Source organism: Eutrigla gurnardus (assembly GCF_963514095.1).
Source record: "Eutrigla gurnardus genome assembly, chromosome: 14".
Lineage (NCBI taxonomy): Eukaryota > Metazoa > Chordata > Actinopteri > Perciformes > Triglidae > Eutrigla > Eutrigla gurnardus.
In genome coordinates, this window is record NC_139937.1 from 5,550,252 (window position 1) to 5,570,717 (window position 20,466).

The window sequence follows — 20,466 nt, forward strand, 5'->3', positions numbered from 1 at the left end:
GTGAGAGAGAGAGAGAGAAGTGGGGGAGGATTGAGAGACAAAGACAACTGGCGGCGAGGTCATTTCCTTGTCAAGCTCATTTGACAAAGCGGAGAATTTCAGGCCTGAATCAAGATAAGAGGAGAAGAAAACAAAGGTATGTTACTGAAAACCTCAACAGCACATCACCAGATCAAAAACAACATTATACATGATAACATTCTCTGCTCCGATCGTGTTCACAGGAGAATGAAGAAGACGTTTGTGTGTGATGAAGCAATGATCATCACTATTCCCATCGGGAGACTGAGGGATGCTGGAGACGGTCAACTAATGCCGGAGAGCTTCCAGTGTGTCTACAGGGATTCCTTCAAGGTCTTTGTTATTAAAGGGAAACCTAAACCTCTGGGAGTACGTCAAATGGTTTCTTACGCAAGTAGACATCATAATTCATATTTCATAACTTAATAATTCTATTTTTTGGCAGCTTTGTAATGCAGTATTTTCTGTTTTTGTCCTATCAGGCAGCCCAAGCCATCGCCGGTGTGTTCATTGTCTCGCTCGGTCTGATTCTCACTTCAGACAACGGCAGCCGGTTCTACACACTTCCCAGTGTTCTGGTACATGCAATACTACACTTTTAATGAGCTCCAGGAAGTATGTCATTACTCTGGATAACAGGTCACACTGCAATTACAAAACATTTTTTTGACAATTCCTTTTTTATGTTTACATATTATTTGCTCTTTACGTATTAGGGAGCAGTATATCTCTAGCACCGGTTCTCATACTTAATGTACATAATGTTTAACATTCTTTTGATGTTCAAATAATTTCTAACATGTTTTATCAATATCTTAGTTTGTGATCTGTGGCATGCTGTCCTATGCAGCTGGACAGTCTCCAAACATGCACGTGGTGAGTTATAAATTAAGTTTCATCTGTGAAAAATCATCTACAACTGGGGAATTGAACGTGAATTACAAAATAATGGCATAGGCTGACTGGAAAGTATTGTTTTAGGATGTTGTGTTTAATTGAGATTTAGATACGCTAATCAAGTTTATCTTGTAAAAATAGAGGAATTTGCAGGACGACTAAAACATAGTGACATATAAGATGAAATTGATTGTTTAATTTAACATCAGTCGTAGAAGTGGATGACGAATTAAAAGCACTTGTGAGTGGTGAAGTTATTAAGTTATTATTATTATAATTATTATTATTATTATTATTATTATTATTATTATTATTATTAGTAGAAGTAGTAGTAGAAGTAATAGTAGTAGTTGTATTATTATTATATCTGCCATCCGATTTTGAACTGATGGTTTTAAGTTATTTTTCTTGCTAAACTTGCACCACAGAATGATTGTAACTAACAAATATTAAGTATTTTGTACATGTAAAAGGTACAACGTCATCATAGCTTTTCTGATCCTGATTGTATTATTATTATTTGATTATTTTGACACCTTATGATTTTCAGTAACATCTGCAGTATTCACACTTTTCTAACCTTCCAGACAAAGCTGTCCTTCTCTCTGAACATCGTTAGCTTCTTCTGGTCCATCGCGGCCGTTTCTTTGTGCTTGAACGGTTTCCAGGCTTCACCAGGAATCAGCCCGGATAAGGTAAAAGCAAAACAGCACTTCTCTTTTCTTATGTGACCTCTGGCTTTCTGAAATACAAAGCTAATGTTCATTCTCGTCCTACTGGCTCAACTTTCATCCAGGTCCACGAAGGCATCAAGGGACTGATTATGACTTTGTTGGTTTTGGAGAAGTTTATCGCCCTTTCCTTGATCTACTGGTTGAGTAAAGCTGTATGCAGACAACATTTCAACATTTTGGTATGTCTTTTTCTTTACACACACACACACACACACACACACACACACACACACACACACACACACACACACACACACACTGCGGCACATGTTGCAAGAGGAAAACTATTTTTTTGTAAGCCATAGTGTTTTGTCGTGTTTTCTGCAGCCCATCATTCTGCTGAAACAGGGAGACTGAGGCTTGATGAAGCTCACAAGCCGACCAACCACATATTTACATGGTACTTTTAAATTCCTTATTGTATCACCAGTGGTTAACATCAGTGTAATGAACATCCTTCAGACACAATACACAAAGAATGAACTATTGTTTTTATTTCAGAAGCAGCTGAAGAATATGCAGGCATGGGAGACCCATTGGATGTAGATTACCCATTATTTGTGTTTATGTACAGCTAGCTGTTGATATTGCATTGTTTGACGTTTTGATAATTTTGTAACAGAACAATGAAAAAGAAGTATCTGTGTTTCTACACTCCAAAATTACCTTTTATTTCTCAGTCCTGGAGAATGTTGCATTTCCTCAACTCCTGGAAGTATGGATCATATTTTAAAACTCCTTGTATTTTAATGATTGTTTGCTGTAACTTTGTTTTGGGCAAATAAAGATGCTTATTTTGTTTATGTTTTAAAAGCAAATCTACATTTGGTATCACTTAGAAAAATAATGTAAAACATTTAGTTGAGATACATTTGCTGAAAGCTGCAAATTAAATGTTCCATTTGTAAGATAGCCTTGAATAATCAATGTATTGTGTGTTACAACCAAAAAAAGAAAAGAATTGCCATGCAAACTGGCAAAAGTTGTTCGGCTATTTGGTAAATAATTCTACAAAATGGTCCTGCAGTTTTCCTCAGTCTTCAATGTTTCCAGGCCAAGCAAAAGTGATATATAAAACATATGTATAATTATAATTATTATAATTATTATTATAATAATAATAATAATTATTATTATTATTATTATTATTAGGACCCCCTGGCTGATAGTGACACGATGGAGGGACCCTCTATTACATATAAATTGTGTTGCTTATTAAACAGGGCCAATAATGTGTAGTGCAGCTTATAGTTCCATGTATAACAGTACTTTGTAATGATGTATATACTGTATACTTTATAATGCTATGCCATTAAACTAGTAATTGTTGACAGATTCGTATTTTACTTCTGTGTTGGCATTTCTACATCACAATTACACAACATAATATTAACCCTCCTGTTATGTTCATTTGTCAGGAACAGCAATGGTGTTCCCGGGTCAATTTGACCCCGTGCATGTTTAATTATCCCAAGGATGTCTGAAACCAAAAAAATCCTAACAAGCAGTGTGAATACTTTACATTACTAACTCCATTACTAATTATTCTATCAATATTTAGTGCAATGGTGTTCCTTACCTCTAACAGGAAATGGTTCAATAAGGATAATTCACTCGTTTTTCATAAAAAGAAATACATGTTCAAACCTTTTTTTAATGTTTCACTACTTTATTACTTTTGAAAGACCAACATATAAAACACAATAGTTTTACATAACTTTGAAATATAACATTGAAATTTTGTTTTACATACATGCACTGTGAACCAGAAATGAACAAAATCGCAATACAACAATACAACAAATATGAACATGTGTGTGTGTGTCTGTACATCTACACAACACACGAGTGACATGTCATCACACTGTGCTTTGTGCAAATTAATTTTGCACATTTCCCCCAGGTCATGCTTGTCTTGACATCGTCAGATGGCCTGCAGACCTGGCACCTCTTCCTCTTTCTTTTTCCCTCAGCAACAACCTAGAAACAAGAGGACCATGATTACTTTACTATGGGGTCTTTTTGCTGATACCAAGACACACACAACACACTCTCATACACTATACACACACATGCACACACACACACACACACACACACACACTGACTTACCTCACGCACTGGTATAGTATAGTACTTGGTGCAGTCCTCTCCTGGATCTCCCTCCCCGTGGCTGCAGCGGCTGGGGTCCTTGGCAGGTGCTGCCTCCGTTGGATGTGCGGTGTCACAAACGCCTTCCCCAGCTCCTCAAGAAAAATGCTTGAGTGTTCATGAGCACAACATTTTTTCCCTTTTTGGGGCAGTAAGACACCAGGGCTGTGGTGTCTGTAAAGGCAAACATGGAAGATTGAGGGGCCCTGTTCTTGATTACCAGCAGATCAGCAGGGAGGTTTGAGTGCTGGGTCAAATTGACCCGAACAGTATCTATGTGATATAAACATACAGGGGGTGGTTGCAAATATGTGAGATGAACCATTTTCATATTATATGTTGATTACACTAATTAAGGCAAGCAGAAGAAGTTTCATACTGAAAAAATACTTTTAATTATTTTTCCTAGATCCTCAAACTTTAAAACGGGTCAATTTGACCCGTAACATAACAGGAGGGTTAAACAATATTTGTGGACATATTTACATTTTTGGAAGAAAAAAGTTTGGGATCAAATAATTTCGGGGATCCCCTGCAGTAACTCTGCGGACCCACTAGTGGTCCCGAACCCCCTGTTGAAGATCTCTGGGGTAGAAGTTAGTGATACTCCAGTACAAAACATGCTTTTTGCAACCTTGATTATCATATTTCTTATTGTGCATTATTCTCTGAATAGCTAGGTGCTCCATATTGACTGAAAGTGGGGAGATTGTGTGTGAAACAACTTTTCAAACCTCTCAGCAGATAGCTAGAGACCCCTGCTGGGAGCTTTTTTGGTTTGTTTTGGTTCCGTTACATGTGAAGCCACATGCGGCCACAAGGGGGAGATAAACACACACAAAATGAAGTGAAGTAAACTCAACTTTCACTGAAGGATGTCACGTTATTCTAGGAAAGACATTCATTTGACATTCATATAACCTGCAATGTTCAGGTTTCCAAACACCTGTAGGCTTACATATTTTATTTGTATTTCTGTTAAAATGGTTATTAATTGATCTGGTAGATTAAATCAACCTCTGTTCAGTTGACACGCTTTGACTGAAAGTCCTTGCATTGAGGTCACGCTCCAACAATCACAGCAACCGCAGCACATGATGGAGGGCATGTGAACTCTTCCGCTTTGGGACACTCCCTACAAACATGTACGCCAATCACAAACTAAAGTGCACAACTTCTCTAAAACTCTCTTTTTGAACCCTCCGTCGCCCATTCTGCCCAACAACATATCTGCTTTTACTTTACTGGCTTCCCGTGTAATCTCGTGTACTTGTTTGAACCGTCTCCGGTCCGTAGTATCAGTTGGTGACGGTTGCTGGATCACTTTCTCATGTGAGGAGCTGCTGCTGCCCCCCTGGCTGAGTCCTGCTATGGCGTCGGTGTACAGCGGGTCCCACACCTTGAGCAAGGATGATGTGAACTACAGAATGCATTTCCGAATGATAAACGAGCAGCAGGTTGAGGATATCACCATAGAGTTCTTCTACCGGCCGCACACGATTACGCTGCTGACATGCACGGTGCTCAGTTTGATGTATTTCGCCTTTGCGAGGTAAGTCGACGGCGGCTAGCGTCAGTTAGCTCGCCGGGCTAGCAAGGTTAGCTAGCGCTCGGCTAACGGCAGTGATGCTCTTGACAGCGCCAGGTTACGCGGGGCAGGTTGGCTAGCATTTAGCTACTCTTTCGTGGGGGGCATCGTCACGGAAATAAACTTTACATCCGCACGAAGGCCCCAGGATAACTTCCCCAGTGATGACTGACTACACCTCGCTGTGATTAATCGTAAACCTATGCTCATAAGGAAATAGAAATTATTATATAAGTGATGAACACTCTTTCCTGCGCTGCCGTTAGTTACCGTTACAGCAACGTAACTAGCGAGGAAACATTTACAGTGATTAAATGCTTTACAAACCACATTTCCCCTACAAATACGTGTGAGGCACGTTTACATGAGTGGAGTGTAAACCATAGGCTAACATCACGTTTACACCCGGCTGTTTAACATCTACCACAACATCACTGCTCATATGAACTGCTCGTTTAGCTAATGTTTGTGTTTCCCTGCCTGCAGAGATGATGGGAACCCTGACAATAATCTCTGGGTGGGGCTCATCCTCGTCATCTCCTTCTTCCTGGTCATCAGTGTTTTGGCATTTCCTAACGGTGAGAGAAACAAAAACCTCATTGTGATACTGTACAAGAAAGCAAAAGGGTCCAAGAAAAATAACTGATTTCATTATTTTAGCACTAAGAGAAAGTATTACTCCTGTGCTTTAGATTATATTTGACATAGTATCTGTATGTGTCCATCTTTAGGTCCATTCACCAGACCACATCCGGCAATATGGCGAATAGTGTTTGGTGAGTATTGCTGTGAGTCTGAGAGGGTTAAAAACCTCAGTTGACCCTTCCTAACGGCATGTCTCTCTCGCCGCTGTTCAGGTCTGAGTGTCCTCTACTTCCTCTTCCTGGTTTTAATCATCTTCCTCAACTGGCACCAGGTGAAGCGGCTAATGTATTGGTTGGACCCAAACCTGCGTTATGCCAAGAGAGAGGCAGACATAATGGTAAGCGACGCAGGCTCGCACAGAAAATATTAATTTTCATATTGATTCACGTGCAGTCGTCGTAATGTCCATGTCTGCACTGCTCTCTGCAGGAATATGCCGTGAACTGCCATGCCATCACCTGGGAGAGGATCCTGAGCCATTTTGACATATTTGCATTTAGTCATTTCTGGGGCTGGGGTATGAAGGCCCTGCTCATTCGAAGCTATGGCCTCTGCTGGACCATAAGTATTACTTGGGAGCTTACTGAGGTAAGGAGGAACTCGCCAGATGAGGTTATCCAATATCCCCAAGCATCACTACCTAATATCACTTTCTCTGGCAGCCTCTCTCTCTCTCGCTCTCTCTCTCTGTCTGTGTCTCTTTCTCATTATAATGGTCACATTTTAAGGTGAACTAAGCTGGTGATGCTTTGTTTTTTTCATTTCTCAGTAATTTCCAATAACCCATGTTTAATATTATTGTAGCCTGAGAAGTTGATTTTTCCAGATATAATGTAGAGTCTCATAGCCTGCTAATCTTCTGTTCAGCTGTTCTTCATGCATCTGCTGCCTAACTTTGCTGAGTGCTGGTGGGACCAAGTGATTCTGGACATTCTGCTGTGCAACGGAGGAGGCATCTGGCTTGGCATGACTGTCTGCCGCTTTTTGGAGATGAGGACCTACCACTGGGCCAGTATTAAGTATGATCCTACAACTACATGAAATCATGTTCATCCTAACTGTGTTGTATTTGTTTAGTTAGTTTGAGGTTGTGATAAGAGAAGTGGGGTTAACATTGTAAGTCTGGTGCATGCATTTTATGTTATCAGCCCTAATTAATTAAATAATACATCTAATATATTTGCACTAATACGTTATCACTGTAATTTAAACTGAAATGTAAAATATATCCCTAAAGGATGAAATCACAAGCTAAATATTTTTTCTGTGTTCTTTTTTGGTCTTTATATTTTATCATGTAAATTCCAGATTTTTTTTAATGCTAGCCCATTAAAAGATAGCTTTACTATATTTAATTACATTGATAACTTTTATCCATGCCATGAAAGTAAAACTTGTGTGTAATATTTAAGAATATCATCAGAGTTGGTAAGATATGTTAATTCAGGTGAGTAAGGGCTTTCTAAAACATCAAGCCAAAGCAGTTTGAGAAACCATAGATTCTTGTTGTGAAATATGATCTCACAAGCTCATCATGGTGGAGTGACTAATGAATGATTAACGTGGTGGCATTACCTTTCACCTGGCTTTGTCTACTGTACGGACATAGTATGTATTGTTGTCTTTTTGATCCTCCTCCTGTGCTTCCCACGCAGGGACATCCACACCACCACGGGGAAGATCAAGCGAGCCGCGTTACAGTTCACGCCTGCAAGCTGGACCTACGTACGCTGGCTTGACCCAAAGTCTTCCTTGCAGCGGGTGATGGGGGTCTATCTGTTCATGATCATCTGGCAGGTGGGTCACTGAGAAATCCTCTCTCGCCTTCTCGCGGTGGCTAAGTGCTGACTAGTCGGGGATCATCCGGTGTGCTCTGCGTGCTAAGTCCACGCTAATCTAATTGCCTGCTTCGCTGTTGAAATCCTAAACCTGTCTCGCATTGGGTCCATATAATGCATGAGTGTCCTGCTGTGTACACATTAACAGTTAATCTCATAGGGGTTAAAGACGTGCTGGATTACTTGGGAGCAATTTGTGGTAATGAGAAGACCATGGACAGAGAATTTGAGTAAGCTCCATCGCTTTCAACTGGAGAGATAATTTTAAAGCTACTGTTTCTCCCGTTTTTGTGTGGAGTCCGTCAATCCGGCAGTTCCCAACTCTCAAGGCTTTAAATAGTAATTATAAGTCTTTGATAATAAGTTGTGGGGGGGGGTTTCAACCACATAGCATCTAGGCCAAATGAGTGAGTAACACAGCAGGCCTTCCTCTCATTATCTTCCAGTGCGAATGCAAGGACGGAGTGTCCCCCAAATATGAGTTGCGAGATTTGTTGCCAATTTGTTAATCGAAGTGTGACTCGCATTATAGGAGAATCTTTGTTCGTTGGTGTCCCGGCTGAACCGGTTGACCTTTTCAGTGTATCTCCCCGTAATAAAGCATCTAGCATAAGGCAAGTTGAGTCTCATTGCCATAGATTTTGCTCACAGAACACATTTTGACATGTCAAACTCAGGTGTGACTAAAACATAAGGCCTTCCTCGTATGTGGGCCAGTTCCAGAGTTCTACTTTTGTGCATGCAGTCTCACACATTGGCATGTTAATAGTGCAGATCTGTCATAACATGTGATTGTGCTGCCATGACATCAAAACATCTGCTGTAGGAGAGATTTATGGTCCCTAAAAACAAACACTGATGTATGGTTAAGCCACTAAACAAAGTCAACTCATGACAGAGACAAGTCAAGATAATAGTAATATTTATGTAATGCTGGTCATACAAGCAAAGGGCATTCATGTCACCTGACCTTAATCTAACTTGCCTTGTGTTACCTTGTGTTAACTTGTGTTACCTTGTGTTAACTTGTGTTACCGTGCTAAGAACCACACTAAAGATGAAACTCCCCCTAGAAACAAACGATGTCACGTTGAATATTAACATTTTTGTGCAAGATTTGGAAGCAAACATTAAATATGAATACTTTATTTCTTCTTTAATACTTTATTCAAGATTATGTATATTTAGGATGTTGTGTGTGTTTATATATATATAATATAAAATCTTTATTATTATTATTCCCTTCTATCCGTGTCCCTCTTTGCCCATAGCTAACAGAGCTGAACACATTCTTCCTGAAGCACATTTTCATCTTTCCTGCAAGCCATGCTCTTAGCTGGTGTCGGATCCTGTTCGTTGGTATCATCACCGCTCCAACAGTCAGGTAAAAACACAAGACAATTTGATTAGTAAGGAAATGCTCCATGGAAACGATGGTAGGATTATATTACAGGCTACATGATTAGATTCAGTTTCTCAGTTCGACAGATAAGGCAAGCAAACTAACTAGAACTGCAGGTGAAATGAGCTAATGTTTGCATTGTGTTTGTTTTTTGCTCTAGGCAGTATTATGCATACCTTACAGACACACAGTGCAAGAGAGTTGGGACCCAGTGCTGGGTGTTTGGGTAAGTGAAACCTAAATGTTGCCTTGGAAAAGTAGATTGTCTTTTTTTTTCTGCCAGGTAAAAGCCACATATTTGTTTGTTTTTCTCCAATGAAATTAAAAGTTTACTGCAGGTCAGAGGCTTCAGTTGTTAATGTTTGTTTTTCTCCCTTCATTCACAGGGCGATAGCCTTTCTGGAGGCCTTGGCGTGTATTAAGTTTGGACAGGACTTGTTCTCAAAAACCCAGATCCTCTATGTGATCCTCTGGCTGCTGTGTTTGGTAAGATGACGATCACAGTAGTGTCGCATTTCTGTGTCAAAATGAATTACTCCGGTCTTCTGCAGTCAGTACTCGCCGGCACGCTTCAGAATGGATGAAATCTTGTGACTTTCAAATTGCTGCTGACACACCATCAATGTTCACGTGTCTTTCTGTTTCAACAATTCATCAATAACTCTGTGCTGTAAATGATTGATTATTAATTGTGCATTTTGTTCTGTTTTTAGGCCTTCACTACATTCCTGTGCCTCTATGGAATGGTGTGGTATGCTGAAAACTATGGTCCAAGACAAACGGTATGTATTTGTCTATAATAACGAAAAGTAACTAAAGCTTCTTCTTTAATCTCGTCAGGGATGCATGGAAACTTAATTTGTGTAAATAACCGGTTAGTTTATGATGTGCTTGTTAAAACAAAAGCCCTTTTTGGACATGGTTATGTAAATGTATACATTTTACATAATAAGCACCACTTTAACGTAAAAGTCACAGCACCAATGTTCCTAGGAATACATTGAAGTATATAATTAATGCTGCGTGTGATGAAAAGGAGAACATTCTTCTTCCTTGACGGTTCAGGCAGCTGTTCTCACCGTGCCAGGTGCTAAATACTACACATGTATAGTGAGCTGCAACAATCCTTGACACCGCTGTCTGAGTGACGACAAGGCGTTTCTTAAACATATAGAAGAAGCCAGGAATGTTTCACTGTCCATGTCTAAAGAATCAGCTGACTTACGCTTGAAGACTCTCTGAATATAAATGTTCTGACCTTTATCCTTTCAAGATTGTTATCATTCAGTGTGCTATGAAAGCTGTCCAGGGTCAGTTAACCGCTCTATGCTGCGTGTCCAGTTAACGGCGTGTCACGTGTCTGAACCTCTTCTCCTCTCACAGAGCCTCTCAGAATGTGAAGACAGTTATTACGGCGATCCTGCTGACAATGTGTCAGAAGTATTTAAAGGTATAGTGACGTCACTGTTATTCATCAACCGCATGAAACGGACTCATAAAAGTAAACATTAATCTTCATCCGTAATCTTGTAAAGGGCTGACCTCTGGTGTTTGGAACAGTGTTCAGTTAAATCGTTTTATGACCTCATGCCCAAATGTTTGATCCTCGTCTTTCAGAGGAGACCGATGACGACAGCCCTGTAACCCGACGTAGAGGGGTGGGCCCAGGAAAGACCAAATCCAGCAACGGCCTGGACAGCCAGTTAGACGATTGAGCCAGAGGCTGGCGTGCGACTCCTGAACTCACTCCAAGGAGCCAGGTGTGAACGATCACAGGTTGAAAAAGGGGGTAAAGATACAACCACTTCCTGGTGTAAATAAAGTCTAGAAAGCCTCCACCTACAATAGAGGGAGTCTAAGCGGATGAACAGGCCCATGTGGTGTTATTAGGAGTGCACAGAGGCTTGGACTAGAGAGGTGCACACTCCACTGTGTGCTGTAGTCATTAAAAAAACTCCTAAACCACTGATCACAGGTTTCTGTGTGCGTGAAGAGAGATAGAGAGAGAAAGTGTGGTTGTGTGTGAGGGAGAGAAAGGTGGCAATACAAACTGCCAGTAATATGTGTGACTGCATGATCATTGTAGCTGATAAACTATCATTTACAAACATTTATTCTACGATACAGTATATCATTGATGGTCAATGTACATTTGACTGGTTGACACCAGCCTTAACCCGAGTATGTCGGTTCAACACATTTCAATGTTCAAAGCCATTATGTAGAATTTATCACGTTAATTGGAGCCTCTATGTTTATAGCAGAGAAAGCAGTCTTTTTTCTTTTTTTAAAGCATTCATCATCTATTGTCTATTTACACCATAGATGTCAATGTTTTGTGTTTATAACTTGAATGTGGGCAGAATTTCAATGCAAGGCGGCTTTAGTTCGATAAGATCATCGACTGTTTGACCTGGAACAAAGCAAAGCACACAGTTTAAGCACTTTTCAGAATGTTTTTCTTTCAAACACCGTACACTTTGTAATGTTTGAGTATTTTGTGAATCATTGGGACCCTGAGTGATTTTAGTCTCCTTGTCCATCTGTGGCTGCTATACTTGTTTTTTACTGTACTGATAATGGAGGGCAATTATTAACATTTCTGCATGTGTCGTGAGGCCCTACTTGTCTTAGTGCAGGTGTGGCTTTGTTTTACTTTCGACTCTCTTGTTATGGCATATATTGCATTTGCATGGCTGTGTCAAGTGTTGTAGTAGGAAAGTAGTGAAGAGATCTTTATGTAACACCACACACCAGGGCGCCAGTATTGTTCTTTTTATGTCTTTCACTGTCATCACATTTTAAATCACCCCTTGTGCCTCTTTGCATCTTTTTTTTTTTCTTTATTCCCAACTTTTCTCAGTTTGTATTAAGATTAAGCTTTTTGTGTTCTGATTCTTCTGCTCGGGTGCTTTCTGGAACGTTTATTTTCATTTGCTCTGTCAGCATCATCTCAGTACAGATATATCCCTCATAATCCTCGACAATCCAGACGTTGACCTCTGTGGAATGGACCAGGCTCCTGCGCTGCAGTAGGCACTAAAAATGGTACATTGTCTTTGGATTTAGATGTAATTTGCCAAAAAACAATTCTGATGAAAATGGCTGTTCTTTTTCACTGTGAAATAATGAAACAAAATAAAATGTTTTACATTTCGTCTTAAACTCTCTGCAAGTTATTTGGGGTTTAACCATTTTGCTTATATCCTACTTTCACCTATAAATGCCTTTATTACTTATTAAATAAATATACATTCATTAAAGTAGGAGGCAGTTTGCATACTTAACAATAGGAGATCATGAATGACCTTGCTCGAACCCTGAAGTGCACCCTGCTACAGTACTGAAGTACCGGTTTGGCTGACTTCAGTGCTGCTTGTCTCATATCAGATTTCACTCCGTCTGCAAATGATGAAACTCAGAGACTGAAATAGCTGCCTCGTGCTGACCTACAACAACATGTTTTTGAAGGAACAGTTCATGTTCCCTTTTGAAAAGAACAGCAAAGACTGTTGTATAGTCCTAAACATGAGCGGTAATAACAGATGTTAATCTTGAAATTCTCAATGCCAAAAGAAAAAACCTTTGAATTTCCAGCAGCTGTCGCACCACAGTGAGTATTCGGCCACACGGTGGTGCCATGTAACTGCTCTCAGAGACCCTGGCTTTGAATTCGGGCAAATACATTTATATTATAATATTTTATTTAATGAATGTTTTTTCTGCTGTTATTCTCTGTTCTTGTGTGTTCAAACCGATGGGCTGTAAACACCCTTTCCAACATGTGTGTAAGCTGATTTCCAGTGGAGGGCAGCAGAGAGCCTCAGTGGTATGCAAAATGTCACGTGACCATTTGGGCCCAAAGCACCGACCAAACTACGACATGCTCTGCCTTCAGCTCCCTCTTGTCGTCGTTTCCATTTCGTTCTCTCTTTTTCTAGTTTCCTGACCCTCCAGGATCCTGCATCGACCGACAGATCTGTCTCCGTGGGTTTAAAGGACATCGGAATATGGCCAACAATCCTGGATCTCTGCGTCATGCTAGCCTGAGTCCTGAGAGGATTCTGAGAGAGATCCAGATCAACTTGCTGGAGTGTAAGGTCTGCTTCGAGAAGTTCAGCACTCAGCAAAGGGAGCACAGACCACAGAACCTTTCCTGTGGCCATGTGCTTTGTCTGGAATGCATCAGGGCTCTGTCCCACCCTCTCCTGAGGAAGCTGGAGTGCCCGTTTTGTCGACAGCTGTGCAGCGTTGACAGCACCTCCCACTGCCAGGCTCTTTGTGACCTGCAGGAGCTGCTATTGTGCCGGAGTCCAGCATCCTCTACTCCTCCTCACAGGGCAAAGGCGGGCCTCAGCTTGGCCGCAGGTCTGACATCATCAGCTCTGCACCTCTGCACAACCTTTGGAGGGTGGGGGACTCTTATCAACCCCACTGGGATAGCTGTTTTGGGATCTTCAGGGACAATAGTCGTGGTGCATGATGGAGAGAAAAGGGTGGCAGTGTTCAGTCCACAGGGCAGGAGATTGCATAACTTTGGGCGAAGAGGACAAGGCAGTGGGGAGATCTGTTACCCAGTGGATGTGGCGGTGACTCCCTGTGGTCACGTGGTGGTGACAGATGCGGGGGATAAATCTGTAAAGGTGTTCAACTCCAGGGGGAAACACATGTTGACCATCAAAGAATCCCTCCAGATGCCCTGGGGTGTGGACACAGACAGCTGTGGGCACATCCTGGTCTCGGACGTCCAGGTTGGCACACTGTCCCAGGTAAAGGTGGACTATAATCACGGTCTCGCTCTCAAGCATCTAACGGCCATTTCTGACCTGCAGCATCCAAAAGCTGTGGCCTGCTGTCGGGCGACTGGGAACGCAGCAGTGATGGAGCATTTACCTGATGACACATATCCACCAGGGAGGCACCGACATGTGAGGCTTAGTGTGTTCACCAAAGACTTCCACCTCCTTCACCAGACTGACAGTTTCAGTCTGACGCTGCAGTCCACAGTGAGGCTGAACATGTCGAGCGTGGCCTTTGATAGAGATGGAGACGTGATTGTGATCGACTCCGATCACGGGATGGTTTGGAGTTTAGGGAAGCTCCACAATGGGCCGGCGCTGACCCCACTGGTGGGAGACCACCTCGTCCACCCCGTTGGACTGGTGTCACTGAACAACACACTCGTCATTCTGGACAGCGGAGATCACACAGTGAAGATTTATTCTGCTAAATCTGATGCTGGGCCCATGATATAGTTTGCGTACGAACAGGAAACCTACTCTTAGTCCCAACACGCCAAATAACGCAGCTTGGTCAGCGCTCGCAGTCCTCACAGTGAGATGTCACTTATAATATTAGAAAATGATGAGGTGACCTGGCAGGTTTTACAATGAAAATGACAAATGTGAATATAATCAGTGCTATTAGTTACTGTATGCTTTGTTTTGCACTTAAAATCAATGTATAGCAAGTGTATAGCAGTTTATAGACAGTTGTGCAATGATGAGGATTAAACATATAAATGTTACATATAAAAATGTATATTATTATTGCTTTTTATTGTTGTTTTCTTGTGAAATATTGGATGGTTTCACCACACAAATCCTTCAAAGATTAAAAAATACACATAATTCCTGGTTGATTGATTCATGTTAATTCATGTTCAAGGTGATGATGGGTCAGACAGATAGAAATTACTTGATTTCAAGCTGGTCAAAAGATAGGAAAATACTGCTATACAAAGCTGTATCTCCATGGGGGATACAGAGAACATGTCTTTCATTTATGCCTATAAAGTAACCCACATGGAGGTTGGGGGTCTGAGGTTAGGCATCGATGAACTGATTTATGAACTGATATACAAGGAAAGCTGAATTACAATACATAATTTTCATGCTTTTGTGATTCAAAATATTTTTTTTGGTTGGATCCAAATATTGGTAGGTGGGGCACCTTGTACCTTAAAAGATCTGGCTACGGCCCTGCTGCTGTTTATTATAAATATGATTATTGTTATTATTATTATTAATAATAATCTGGCAATGTTTATTAAAAATGATGAACGATAAAAAAAAAAATGAGAAAAAACTGTGAGTCAGAGAGAGGGAGACACATGTTTATTATTACCGTTTAAACTTCCCTGTGAATTACCGCCCCGCTCTTCATTCTTCCCTCCACACTGCCTTTTTTAAACGATGCTTACGGTGGCAGCACGTAAATTAAGTTGTCAGCCAGCCTCACGTCCCTGGTCCTGGTTCCTCCCCGGTAAGCGGCGTGGTGCGTAGACCCGGTCCCCCTCCGCGGCTCCGCCGTCCGCCTCCAGTGTGAGAGGAGAGCAGTCGCGCTCCCAGCGGAAGATGGCGGTGGGGATGCTGTCTGCGGCCGGAGCACAGTGCTGGAGCCGGAGCACGGCGCTGGAGCTGCACTGAAAACTCACCCGGGTGGATATAACATGAACATACTGCTCATGTCTCTTCTCCTCGAGGTCTGGACTCTTTTTGGGGGGTTTAACTAGAGTCCGCTGCCCTTATTTCTGGCAGAAACCCGGGCTGCTCGTCGGGGGATTCACGGGACTATACGTTGATAGCTCGGCGCACAGACGGACAGGGAGGGGGCGAAAAGTGGACGAAAATGTCGGACTCCAAGGTGAAAGTTGCGGTGAGAGTCCGGCCCATGAACCGCAGGGGTAAGTGTTAAAACCACGGCTCCTCTTTTGCAAACACGTCTCCTCACATTATCACAAAGTTTGGATTTTCATTCGCCATTTCTGCTTCTCGGCTCGAAGAACCCGAAAGTCAGACTCGAGTCTAGTTCGCAGACGTTCAAAGTAGCTCGGATTTGTTTGAACTTTTCACACCCCGCTGTCTGCTTTACTTTGACAACAACTTCTGTCCGCAGAAATCGAGCTGAACACAAAATGTGTGCTGGACATGGAGGACAACCAGACGGTGCTGCACCCGCCGCCCTCCAACGGGAAGGGAGACAGCAGGTAAACAAAGCTGAAACACTGCCAAATGTTTAGATTTGCAAGTAAATCCGCATAAAAACGACTGTAATCAAGGCATCATTTGCATTGTTGTGGTTAGTTTGAGTGCAGAAAATAAAAATAAGTGTTTGCAGCACATATGGGAGAGCAGAAACGTGCAGAATGCACTTTCCCTGTACTAACCTCGTCCCTCCCTGGTTTTAAATACATCAACAACAACATTAAGGTCTGAAAATACACCAAGACATCAGACTGCACACGCATGATCTCCAAACCTGTTGACGTGGATTACAACCTGTACACTTTTAGCTTGAATTCACACAGTTTCTTCACATAAATCCTGTTAAGTAAATGCAGTAGACGATAAGCGGCACCCCTGCTGCTGCTGAGGACATGTTGCCTGTCACCCACCTGCTTGCAATGTGATATTATGTTGTGCAATTCAAGGGAACTTTCCAATATATATCACCCCAGCATTACCCTCATACTGTATGTCGCATATCTGATGATGAGATTCAAGACCAGGGGAGCTGAGTGTGTTTGACACACGATGATGGCTGTGAGACTCAACCGGTGAATGTCGAGCCTCAGGGAATCACCGTAGTCAGCACTAATTTAACTCGCGTAGCGTTCAAAGTGGTATTTAGACCACACTGTGTCTGAGGGCAGGATGCTGCACGCTTTTATCATTCCATTTTATGGCAATAAAAAAGTGTAGAACAAAGGAAAAGCTTAACATCCCCTGATGTTTCACACTCTGCCTGCGCGGTGAAGGTGATCTGATATGCTTTCACATTGTAATGAGGAGATCACACAACATGCAGGCTGATGATGGCTGTCTGCTTGGGAAGTCATTGGAATGTCATATATATATATATATATATATATATATATATATATATATATATATGCAGTTCTGCTAACGTTGGTGTCACATGTGATTAAACAGCTGAGCTGATTACCCACAGGCATAAATAAATCTAATAGGATACTTAAAAAGGAGGAAAAAATCATTTTTCCCTCCTTTTGATTTCTCAGTGAAATCCTGTCAACAACTCTCCGGTCTGCATGACTGCTAATAATGAAGTCATAGGAGGCATGCCACAGTCCAGGCTTTTCTCATGGCCCACATCCAGGCATCAGGTTAAAGAGTAACACTTTGTCGGCCGTTTCGTGTAACATTCAGCACTAATCGGTCGTGAGCTCGCTCCCTCGGCAGCTCGGCTCCACACATTAACCTGCATTTAAGGCCGTTTTCAGAAACAGAAATTGCCACACAATGGCGTCGTTCCAGGCAATTAAGCAAATCAAGTTCAAGGCTAACACATGTTGGAACGGGATACAAAACGAGCGAGCCCAAAGCTGCCAGGGGTGAGAGGTCAGAGGAATGACGGTGATTGTGCTGAGATTCAGATTGACATCTTCAGTAAAGAGTGCTGTGGGAATGAGGCCAGAAAACCTGGAAATGCATTTTTTGCCCGTCTGGTTCTCTCGTCTCAAAGTCAGCGGGTCCTTTTTAACTGGGTCTTTGGTTTAGACGCCTGCAAAAAGGTCTGTGGTTAACACGAGCTTAAGGGACTTTAACGCTTTCTGCAGCATTAAGTAGTCAGTAAATTTCCCACTCGTGAATTGTGAAGCTTTTACGTGTCTTTTTCAAAAGGCAGTTGCTAACAAGTGGCTAAATGAGACTAAGCTAAATGTCATCATGCCCATCACTAGTTCGCCTTTAACTCGGTAGCGGTGATGTGAGGTCATGTGACCGTGGTGTCGTTCATTTATAGGCTGACCTCAGTTTTGTTTTGTTATTGTTTCTACTCAAAAAAGTCATAAAAGTGGTGTTTACTTGTGAAGCTTGTCTAGCTGAATAAAATGTGTAAGTATCAGAAACCCGGCTCGCCACAGACCTTATGTTCTGTCAGACGATAAGCCGGCACACGTGACTCTGCATGCAACCTAGCAACTCGGCTATGCTACTGTCTTGGCTGCTCATTAGCTTCTGAGGCTAGCAACTAGCATCAAGAGGCTAGTAACCCACTGAATAAGCTAGTAGCTTGACTTTTTTTATTCTGCCAAATTAATTTCCAAATTTCAGCATTTTCATTTGTAACTCGTAAGGTGTGTGTGTGTGTGTGTGTGTGTGTGTGTGTGTGTGTGTGTGTGTGTGTGTGTGTGTGTGTGTGTGTGTGTGTGTGTGTGTGTGTGTGTGTGTGTGTGTGTGTGTGTGTGTGGGCTGCCATGGTTTTCTAAAACCATATAATTTTCCTCTCTGCTCAGCGGCAGACGGGGGACACCCTCATCACGGAGACTTTTCCTTGTTCTCAGGACACCTGTTCCTGTGTTCCACATTTAGTGGGTATTAACATACCAAATATGGCTGCAGGGCCAAGATCATGGGAACTTTTTTCTCTCTCATGGGAACGCTCAGGCACAGCCTCAAAAGGAGACGCAGTAATAGATGTTTTTCTGTTTATTTCATAATCTGCGGCGAACACAGGATTGAACAATGGAAAAAGAAAAACATAACATTGTTCAGGTTTCAGGGAAACTCTTTGTTCTGCATAACACCTGAAATACTAAATATGACTTATGTCTGGTGAGACATTAAGTCCTGTCGTGTTTGAACTTGTAGCCACTTTCATGTTGGATAATCAGTTAGACATTAAAAAAAAACCTTCCAACATGTCTGCATTTTTAAGCAGGTCTTGCAGAGACCACACAGCGGCACGAAAACACGCAAGTCACCTGAAGAATTTGAAGGAATATAAGGGATTTCCTTTGATGCTTAAGCCTCAAATATTTGCGGCGCTGAGCATTATGGCAACACTCGTGACCAGCAGCCCGCTCCACTCCTTCCCTGAGAAACGAGTGATAATCTCAGCGGCAGGCAAACGAAACGTGGATTGTGGCTCCAGGGGGACAGGTTAAGTTTCCCGAGTTTAATCTTTCACATGCCTGTTGAGTTGGCACAAATGCCACGTTTGAAATAGGAATCTGGGAGAGTAGTTTTGTTTTCACGCGCCAGTCTGCTCTCTCCTTTGGGGGTTTAGACACAATGACGGTGGGGGCGGAGAGGCAGAGAAATACCTGAGGCTGCTGTCTGCAGAGGCTCTGATTGGTGGCGCATCATTACAGGAAAATACCCTTTGCCTCACACAATGGGGGCCATATTACAGCTATCATGCCCCAGCATGTCCGTCAGCATGCAACAATTGAATACAGGGCCATCAAGCCCCCACCACCACCACCTTTTCTGCATATTCCAGTCTAAATACACATGTTGTGTTCAAAGCCAAAAACTAACCACAACTGACTTCTTAGAGAGCCAGAAGGGAGTTTGGTTTATTTCAGAGAAAGGTCTTTGCTTTTCATTGTTGCTAACTAAAACATGTCATTTTTAAAACTCCGCTGGTGTCTCTTTGTAGGGGTCCGACTCTTGTTTCCTCACCCTCATGGCTACTGCAGCCCTGCTGTGTGGCATTTCAAGATGATCAGTGGAAGCAAGTCTTTATCTGATCATGTCCGTAACCAGGCTTGTCGTTTCCGCTCCTTATCACTGATTGTTACAAGAGCTCAGCTGCGTTTGTTTACGCTTGACTGAATTGTCCTGCTTCCTTGGATCGTGTCATCTGAAGTGTGCCAAGAAATTGTGTTAATCAGTCCGTTTTTGATGTGCCAGCAATTCATTTTTAGAAACTTTGTTTCCAGCATTTGTGCTAAGCTAAGCTAAGCTAACCAGCTGTTGGCTGTAGCTTTATATTTACTGTACAGACAGTGGTGTCGATCTTCTCTCTGCCAGAAAGATATTTAGTGTATGTAGTATGTACCAAACTGTTCCTTTAAATGTGTGCACTGTCCTGTGCTGTGTTTCCTTTGTGATGTCCAACCCAATGTGGTCAACATGTGTTGTGTTAAGGCTTTTACAGATAGCCTCCAAAGCTTTCTGTCTGTTTCTGACCCTGACGATACACAGATGTCACGTCTGCTGAATGAAGGTGTTGCATGGACACGGCAGACCCCCGTGTCATTGGAGACGTTGGTCACATACGACCAAGTGCCGTCTTTCCAAAACAAGCTTTTACAGAACGACAATGCTGCTTGTCCAATGGCTGCCCTCAGGAATGTTCCCTTTTGTCTTCTCCATTTTGCTCCCTGAGTGCCAATAATCAACCTTTTCCATTCAGTAAGATGTTGTTGTCGGAGTGAGT

General features: G+C 42.1%; 4 protein-coding genes across 7 annotated transcripts in view; all 4 read left to right on the forward strand.

The window, feature by feature from the left end:
• Positions 1–6: 6 nt before the first annotated feature.
• LOC311024177 (membrane-spanning 4-domains subfamily A member 4A) lies at positions 7–2,564 on the forward strand. The gene is made up of 8 exons (XM_084026466.1): positions 7–136; positions 225–390; positions 504–599; positions 841–897; positions 1,506–1,613; positions 1,715–1,831; positions 1,980–2,052; positions 2,154–2,564. Exons 2-7 carry the CDS (start codon positions 229–231, stop codon positions 2,007–2,009), a joined length of 570 nt encoding a protein of 189 aa, XP_083882592.1. The 5' UTR covers positions 7–136; positions 225–228; the 3' UTR covers positions 2,010–2,052; positions 2,154–2,564.
• A 2,512-nt stretch (positions 2,565–5,076) lies between these two features.
• Positions 5,077–12,441, forward strand: ptdss1a (phosphatidylserine synthase 1a). Its single transcript, XM_084026101.1, has 13 exons — positions 5,077–5,355; positions 5,878–5,969; positions 6,123–6,167; positions 6,249–6,373; positions 6,466–6,624; positions 6,904–7,055; positions 7,692–7,833; positions 9,146–9,258; positions 9,437–9,502; positions 9,663–9,762; positions 9,990–10,058; positions 10,660–10,726; positions 10,894–12,441. The coding sequence occupies exons 1-13, from the start codon at positions 5,174–5,176 to the stop codon at positions 10,989–10,991; spliced, it is 1,410 nt and encodes a 469-aa protein (XP_083882227.1). The 5' UTR covers positions 5,077–5,173; the 3' UTR covers positions 10,992–12,441.
• Positions 12,442–13,169: 728 nt separating this feature from the next.
• Positions 13,170–14,865, forward strand: LOC311024228 (E3 ubiquitin-protein ligase NHLRC1-like). Its single transcript, XM_084026545.1, has one exon. The coding sequence runs from the start codon at positions 13,287–13,289 to the stop codon at positions 14,529–14,531; it is 1,245 nt and encodes a 414-aa protein (XP_083882671.1). The 5' UTR covers positions 13,170–13,286; the 3' UTR covers positions 14,532–14,865.
• Positions 14,866–15,461: 596 nt separating this feature from the next.
• The window catches only part of kif13a (kinesin family member 13A), a 33,970-nt gene continuing 28,965 nt past the window's right edge, over positions 15,462–20,466 (forward strand). For 3 of the 4 annotated variants that reach the window (XM_084026620.1, XM_084026621.1, XM_084026622.1), the window contains exons 1-2: positions 15,462–15,961; positions 16,174–16,264. In XM_084026620.1, coding sequence (XP_083882746.1) covers positions 15,907–15,961; positions 16,174–16,264 — 146 coding nt within the window. In that variant the 5' untranslated portion in view covers positions 15,462–15,906. The remainder of the gene's footprint in view (positions 15,962–16,173; positions 16,265–20,466) is intronic. The other variant, XM_084026623.1, reaches the window with a different exon arrangement.